Below are 8,922 nucleotides of genomic sequence, written 5' to 3'. Positions count from 1 at the left end.
ACCACCTGTTGCATCTTAGTGCGACAGGTTATCTGCAGAAGCATGATCAGATAAGACTTAACATGGACAGTTTGTTAACAGTAGCAAATTCACAACGGGAACAATAGCAGATAATGCCTTTTAAATGACAAGAGTGCTTTTGATCTGAAGGGGGGCTCAGCTACTTTGAACGTCTACTTCTGCACCAGTTTGTTGCCTTATACGAGTTAATCCCTTCTTTGTCTTTGCAAGATGTCTGTGAGAACTCTCCCCCTGGTTTTCATTAACCTAGGTGGAGAGATGCTTTACATACTGGACCAACGACTGCAAGCTCTCAACACGTCTGAGGACAATTCAGAGAAAGGTAGAGGCAGCTAGAGGAGTGACAGGCTTGATAGATGTGTATGTATGTGTAGCTCCCACTCATCCCTCCTAGCTGTGAGCCCATAGCTGTCAGATGTCAGCTTAAAAACTGAACATGTGCGGCTCATATTTCTTTTGCACACCAACTACAAATAACAAGTCTATTTTCTTTTGTTTTCTTACTTGGGGGAACCCTAACTCGGATGCAGGAGTGTGGTCAGACAATGACAGAAAAAGAGGTATCCATGCCATACTTCTGCATATTATTGTTTAGTCAGCTCCTTGTGCCCCTGTAGTAGTGCTGGAAGAAGTATTCAGAGCTTTTACTGAAGTAAAGGTAACAATACCAAGTACTCTGTTTCAAGCAAAAGACATGCATTCAAAACTTTATTTAAGTAAAAGTATTAGCATCAACATAGTCATTTTGACGAATATCCAATTTCAGAATAATGTATATTATTGGATTATATCAAAGATACACTAATGTGTACAATAATATACAGTATAGGTCTACTTATATATACATACACACACACATATATATATATATACACATATATACACACATACAATATATATACATATATACACACACATATACAGTATACATATATACACATATATACAGAGAGAGAGAGTCTAAAGTTATCAAGTCAATAGAGTACAAAGTACAATATTTGCCTCTAAATTGTAGAGGAGTAGAAGTATAAAGTATATAGAAATACTCAAATAAAGTAAGTACTACAAAATTGTACTTAAGTACCGTACTGGAGTAAATGTAGTTATTACACAGCTGTGTTGAATACTCGATTCTGACTATCTATGTAATATTTGTAGAGGTTTCACAAACGATTACTTAAAGGTTTAAAAATCATTTGGTAATCACTGACAAATACTTAATATATTTTATTACACGGCTGTGTTGAATACTCGATTCTGATTGGTCAATCACGACGTTCTGCAGTCTGTAATTTCTGTATAGCAGACCGTTGCTATGTATAGCAGACCGTTGCTATGTATATCATTACATATTTTAAAAATTAATAAAAAACTTGTAAATATTTAACATAAACACTGAACACAAGTGTTTACAGTGTAACTGTTTATTTTTTGTCATATACACAGATTCTGTTTACTCATATTCCACAATGCAATTTTATGTTGAATGCACATTTAATATACGTCTAAAAGGTTGCTTTTTTTTGTGAAAACAGCATGTCAAATTGTCATAGAAACACAATTAGACAACTAACTAGCAGGAAAACAACATCAAGCGTTAGCTAGCAAGTTGCATCTAGGTAAAGCTAAAGCTAAAACTAAATTTGCTTAGGGCCTACTGATTTTACATTTTTATGAACAAACATGTTGGTAATTCTTTGTTTTACTCCACATAACTAAATGAGGCATTAGGTAATCCAGTCGTGATGGAGAAACACAGCTAGCTAACCTCATTGGTAACTAGTCCTACTTTAGCAGAGTATAACCATAACTGTCATCTCAGCTGTTGACGGCAGTGGAATTAATATAATTTGGTGGGATTAAGCGACCTTTATATTACATATTTAAATGTATTGAAGTGTAGATTAATTTATTATTGGTTCCCAAATACTGTAAATACTAATACTTAATAAAGTTTACCGTCCTAAGAATCACAGAAAAGTGAAAGAACTTTATTTATTTGTAGATATACCTTTGTCCAAAGGCAGCATGCAGCTTAAAACTTTTTTTTTTCTTTTTCACTCCTTCGGTAGTCCTTTATTCCAGTATTCCAGTGATGACAACCGGGTACAGAAGCAACGCATTCAAGTTGCATTTACATCAAAACTAGCTCTTCTGTGCCGTTGCATTCCATGACATTAAAATATCAAATTCTAGGGAGAATTAACCACCTTTCTGTTTCTGTCTCTTCCCCGCTCATAGTTATGACTGACATTATTGGGACCATGTTTAGTAAAGACTTTATGGATGAACTTCTCAAACCTCAGCAGCTGTATTCTCACAGGACACTGAGGACAGTGCTAACTCGGTTAGCGCACGCCTCCATCATGAGGCTGAACCCGGCCAGCATGGACAAGGTACGTACAAGACGATAAGAAAGAGATGCTTTTGAAGTATTTTGGGGGGAAAGTCCACCAAGTCAATGCTCAAGTTAAAGTTAGGCTATTTAATGGCATCACATTTAAACATTTTTCTTGGTTTAGGTTTAGCGATTTTTGCATATAAGACCAAGATCCGACACCATCCCATTTTTGTTTTATGTTTCCAGGGTTTCATCAGATTACATTTTGAGGTTTTAATGGTTTAAAGTCACTTAAAGTTTAAAGTCAAGCCTCAAAATAAGTCAACACTCAAGTGCTTATTTTTGTGTCTTAAGTCCAAATATTAAAGGGGACATATCATGCTCATTTTCAGGTTCCTACTTATATTTTGGGTTTCTACTAGAACATGTTTACATGCTTTAATGTTCAAAAAATTAATATACCTGTATTCACCCTCTGTCTGAAACGCTCCGTTTTAGCACCTGTCCCTTTAAAGGTCCCATGTTGTAAAAAGTGACATTTTCATGGCTTTTATATTGTAATTTAAGTTCTATATAAATACCGTGAAAGTATCTAAACGCTTAATCCACATAGAAATACACACAGCCCACATTCAGAAACTGAGCTTTTGAAACAAGCCGTAATAGGATTTTCTGTCCATTTGTGATGTCACAAATCTACAACATTTAGACCATTTCACGGTTTTAAACGTAAACATTCTAAATGGGTCCCAGTTTATTTCCTGTTGCAGTGTATGTAAATGACATCAGCTGACAGGAAGTAAACATGGAACCAAGCTGTTGCCTAGCAACGCGGTTCTGTTGCAATTCCATTGAAATGCACTAAAACGGAGCGTTTCAGACAGAGGGTTGATACAGGTATATTCAAGCAGACAGCATGAGGAAAATAAAGTGAAACCTGAAAATGAGCATGATATGTCCCCTTTAAAACCCCCAGTTGTGTGTTGGTAAGCACTCCAGATACCCATAGCGAGTTTTTTGTGTCGACTTTAAGACTACAGCATTTATACTGGTTACAATTTGAAAAAATATGTAGAGCTAATTGTCAGTTTAGGAGCAAAAAAAAAGTAGTTTTGTTTGATTGCAGAGGTGGCATGCCCTTAAAGATGATACCTTCTTTCCTTTTTCCCCCTGTAGCTTTACGAGCTGATGATCATGGCGTTCAAATATCAGGTCTTCCTTTGTCCACGGCCTAAAGACTTGCTGCTCATCACTTACAATCACATAGATGCCATCAGGGAATTTGTAAAAGACACTCCTGTGGTCGTGAATCAAGTGGACGAGACACATAGGAAGATCATTGAGGTATACTTAAGAGCTGTAATCAGATTTAATTACTGAATGCTTTAAACACTTATTACTCCATGCAGGGTACAGTACAGCCTGTACAATAAGTTAGTGTTCCAGCTGTCAGTTATTATCGCCTGCATCCTGTGTGACCTGTTTTCTGTTCTTCTTCATGTACTCCAGGTATACTCATCTTTACCAGAAGGTGAATTGCAGCTTCTCAGACAAACACTGCTCATATTTTTTCAAGACATGCATGTTCGCGTGAGTCTTTTTTTTTTACTCATTTCTCCATACAAGTGAGATAAAAATATATTTGGTAACACTTTATAATAACCATAATGTATAAATGGTAAACTGATAGTTAATTAAACTTAGTTAATAGTTATGTTACCGTTAACAAACAATTAAATTACATTTAATAAGGTTTAATAATTATTAGTAATACTATAATATATGTTATTTTAACATTTTATTGTTGAACAAATTATAACATTTTATATACTATATATATATAAGTATCTGTTAATTATTAAGATATTATTTGTAAACCTTAAAGAAATTATTTATAAACTATCTATAAACATGGCTATTATAAAGTTGTAACTGGTATAATTTATTATTATTTTTATTATTATATTATTATAGATTATAATACAATACCTTGTTAAATGGTTAATAAATGCTCTGTATCTATAAATATTATTTAGATAGATAGTTTATACTTTGTCGATGCTTAATAATTCTACGTATTATTTATAGAGGTTTCACAAACGATTTCTTAAAAGTTTAAAAATCATTTGGTAATCACTAACAAATACTTAATATATTATATAACATGTTATAATGTGTGCAACAATAAACTGTTAATACATAGTCTACTAATGCAAACAGAATGTAATTATATCGTATATCAGCTATGATACAATATATAATTTCTATACAAATTATTTCATATTACACAAACTAATGATAAAATAACAGAAATTATAGCATTACTAATAATTAGTAAACAATATTAATTATCATTTCATTGTTTGTTAACAGTAAAATAACTTAACTAAGTTTTATGAACTATTTACCATTTATAAATGAGGATTATTATAAAATTAATAAATAAATAATTATTTAAATTAGGGTTTGTTTTTATTTTTATTATTCCATCCTCTTAGGTGTCACTTTTCCTCAAAAATCAAGTTCAGAATCCCAACGGACGCTTTGCCATGTCGACGTCAGGCCCAGTGCCTCATGGGATAGAGGTTCCAGGGCTTATTAGGTAAGCAGCTCACGTACATGACATTAAATGTGTTCTGATAGTTAGAAAATCTGTTGAAATATCTTTTACATGTAAACTGAGACGTACAGAGTGCTGTCGGATAACACTTGACTTCCATTAGTGGCACCAGATGTAGCTGCTTATGATGCAACTGCAAAAGCTGACAAGCTGACATGTCTTGCGTTTAGTCCCAGATTTCCCTCCGACTGCTTATAAGAAGTACCTCAATATTCCAGAGTGTCATCATCTGCTTCCTGTTTCCGCAGGACGTTTGACAGAAAGGGCAGAGAGGTGAGACGGAGGGAGTTCCCCACTGGAGGAAGTTACACCAGCTCCGTCAGACAGGGATGCTTTGAGCTGCACGGAGACAGAGTCATCAGACTGGGCATGAACATGTACGTATGAACTGTATTGGTACTGCACTACATACATTATAGTGGAGCTCATATGGATAATAAAATAGTGGTTCCCGACCTGGGGTCCGGGCCCCTTTAGGGGGGCGACAAAGAGCACAGGGGGTGTGTCAGGATTTGTCTGCTCTAAGGTTGTCAAAATTAGATTTGCTCATGTATAACTAAAATTGGGGATGCACGATACCGGCAGCCTATACTGCACGCCTAACTAAAATCATTATAACGCACATACAGGATAATTTATACAAAAGTCAGTATATCAGAAACGGTTGAAAAAGATTATGCTTCAATCCATATTTGTTGGCATTTAGCCTTTCAAAAACTACATTTTCACTGCAGTCAAAAACCTATTGGCTCTGTCGCTTGATGCACACAAAGGGAGGCCCACACAACACCAAAAATTACAATTATTCAACCACAATAACAAAAAAAAATCTATTTCGTATCTAACACTTTTATAGTAAATCAATTAAGTCGTTACAAAAAAAGAGATGTATCTGCATTCATTTGGCAAATCCATCAAAATGTCATCACAATGTTGACGAAACTGATGAGTTATATTCATTAAAGAAAGTTGATTTAATAAGGAAAAAAAACTAATTTAATACACTGAATCACTTTATTCTAACTGAGGATTTTGTTCGAGGATATATCATTTTTTAGGGTGATGATGTTGGGGGGGCTTCAAGGAAAACAGGTTGGGAACCACTGGATTAGAAGATGATACTACTGTGTTTTGTGTTTCATGAATTCAAAAAGGTACGGTGGGAACCATCAAGAGGTGACGCACACATCCCAGACTCCCTCTGTCAAGGTAATAATAGAAGTGTTGAATGTTCGTAGTGACTGTTGGGAAGTCATAATGCTCAGTCAGAAGTACGAATGTCCTGATTGTATTTTTCGCTCCTAAACTTTTCATATTGATTTTTTTTTTATTGACAATTGACATTTTTCTGCACAGTTCCTCAGGCGACAGTACAGTGGTGGAATGTAACAAAGAGCATTTACTCAAATACTATACTTAAGTACAATTTTGAGGTATTTGTACTTTACTTGTGTATTTCCATTTTATGTTTCTTTAGACTTCTACTCTACTACATCTCAGAGGGAAATATTGTTACAGTTTACATAAAAAATAAACATATGATATGCCAGCTCAATCGCAAAAAAGGCATGTGAATGACACGATAATTGCGCGAGGCAAAAGCATGAGATAAGAAGGCTTTAGGCGTTTTTTTTATTATTATTTTATATCGCATTTATTGTTGAGTACCTGCTTCCGTTTTATAAATTGTATATGTTTTCATGCTGTGTACTATTATGTACTTTATTATGAACTGTGAAGCACTTTGTAACTGCTGTTTTGAAAAGTGCTATAAATAAAGTTTATTATTATTATTATTATTATTTTTACACCATATATAGTCTTTACTGACTGCAATGTCAATGCAGCCACGTATATTATGCTATGCTCAAAGCTAGTGGCGGCCGACAAACACAGGACTTTCAACCAGGAGACCGGTGTTCGATACCGGTGTTTTGTTTTGTAAGTAACATTAGAGACATTTGTGACATGTCTTCCGAACTTAGGTTACGTTGTTTCCGTGCATATTGTACTTAGTTTATGTACTTATTTCAAGGCCTTATTTTCATAAACCTGAGTTTTTTGATGCCTAAACCTAACTGAGTGGTTTTGTTGTGCCCCTGCTGGTACTGCACCTTCACAATATTCACACCTTGCAGAGGCAAAACGTGACACTGACACGCTGTCCTCTGGTGGGCAGGCGGGTCTGTTACATCGGGATGGATATGCTTATATGATATGAAGTTAGTAAAATTGGCTCCACATTACAACTACAACAATAAAATGTATTCATTAGTGATAAAAAACTAATTTAATATCCTATAATAAAACACAACACTGTGAAAGGAACCATTCTGCATAATGAGTACTTTTATATTTTAGGTACATTTTGCTGATAATCTTGTGTACTTTCACTTAAATACGATTTTGAATGCAAGACTTTTACTTGTAATTGAGTGTTTTTACAATATGGTATTACTGTTTCTACTGAAGTAAAGGATCTGGACACTTTTTATATCACTGCACATTTCTCTCAGTTACTGTATCTCAAATTTTGCTTTTTGATTATGCATCACATACAGTATTGAGAACATATTTCTATTCATGCATAACCTTCCTGTGCCCCTCAACCACCATGCTGCTGCTGCAGACGAACGACACCCCTAACCTGCTGGCCAAAGAGGAGCTGAACCTGCTGGCTCGTCTGATGGGCAGCATGAATGCCGAGAACGCGCCTAAAACTGAAACCGGCTTTAGGATCAACCTGTTCACTACAGACCGAGAGGAGGACGAGGCGTGAGTGCTTTTCTTCTCTATTTCTTTTTTCTCATTCTCTGCTATTAAATTAACGTTAATTCCCACAAATGTGACTTTTGTTTTGGTTAACAGGGGAGCTTCGGATGGAGCTGAGCAGTCCTTGTTTGGAGTGATAAATATTCAAGCGATGCAGGTAGGGTGATGTAACACTTTTAGTCGTAAAATGTGACCTGAGAGAGGACCTGCAGCATGTTATACAACAGTCGCTGATGGGACACACCTTATTAGGCTGACAATATAATAGGTTGAAATGTAGTTATATAGTATAACATAGTATATAGTGTAGTATCAGCATAGTATAATATATATCATATAAATATATTACATATTATTATAAGATTAAACGACTTTGAAAATGGCCATGACAGTTTTTCCTCGTCAAAATTTTACTTTGGAGCGTTATTTAACCTCCTTCATGACAAGCTAGTATGACATGGATGGTACCAATGGATTCATTAGGTAGTAGGCTTTCTAGTTTCATATGATAGTACCTTCTCACTGATTAAATACTTAATAGATTGTAGTAAAACAACTAATAACCACCTTTTTAATAACATAATATGTGAAGAGTTGACATGTTTGGGTTTTTGTCTGATTCAGGATGAACAGGCTGCGTCTCAGCTGGCTCAGATCGCCGGACAGTTTGCAGACAGTGAAGAGCAGACAGAAAATCTCAGCAGCAGCAAAGGAGACGACCTGCTGGCCATGATGGACGACCTCTGACCCTGATGTGTAGTTTCAATAGGTTTCATTTATTGTTTCAACTTGACTGCCTAACTCAGGTTAAATCACATTATCTGTTACTGTTTAACCTGTAAAATATGCAGTTGTTGATGTATTCACTTCTACACTTGGTTGAAGTAGATTAGTGAGTAAAATAAATATCCAATGACTCATATACTGTAGCACCTAAAATAAACTATTTTGTATTGTATGTATTTTATTGTATGTATTATATGTTTTCCATAAAAGATTTATTCATATTTTTTTTGTTTGTGTGCTGATTTGGTTTTTTTAACATAACATGATGTTTAACATGATCCAGACTTATTTATATTTTTCTGTTATTCATTCATTTTTTAAAATGGATTCGATTTTTTATTTTCTGACCAGATTGCGTTATATCAAATTTCCCAAAGGATAT

General features: G+C 34.9%; 1 protein-coding gene across 2 annotated transcripts; it reads left to right on the top strand.

The window, feature by feature from the left end:
• Nucleotides 1–39: 39 nt before the first annotated feature.
• Nucleotides 40–8,712, top strand: oscp1a (organic solute carrier partner 1a). 2 transcript variants are annotated; one of them, XM_037794953.1, is made up of 11 exons: nt 40–343; nt 552–581; nt 2,263–2,417; nt 3,539–3,706; nt 3,872–3,952; nt 4,861–4,964; nt 5,231–5,359; nt 6,137–6,191; nt 7,612–7,757; nt 7,851–7,911; nt 8,379–8,712. In XM_037794953.1, the coding sequence occupies exons 1-11, from the start codon at nt 232–234 to the stop codon at nt 8,499–8,501; spliced, it is 1,164 nt and encodes a 387-aa protein (XP_037650881.1). In that variant the 5' UTR covers nt 40–231; the 3' UTR covers nt 8,502–8,712. The 2 variants fall into 2 exon arrangements, with proteins under 2 accessions (XP_037650881.1, XP_037650882.1); XM_037794954.1 differs by lacking the exon at nt 552–581.
• Nucleotides 8,713–8,922: the final 210 nt, after the last annotated feature.

Source organism: Sebastes umbrosus, chromosome 15 (assembly GCF_015220745.1).
Source record: "Sebastes umbrosus isolate fSebUmb1 chromosome 15, fSebUmb1.pri, whole genome shotgun sequence".
Classification (NCBI taxonomy): Eukaryota; Metazoa; Chordata; class Actinopteri; order Perciformes; family Sebastidae; genus Sebastes; species Sebastes umbrosus.
This window is presented reverse-complemented; position numbering and strand designations above follow the sequence as displayed.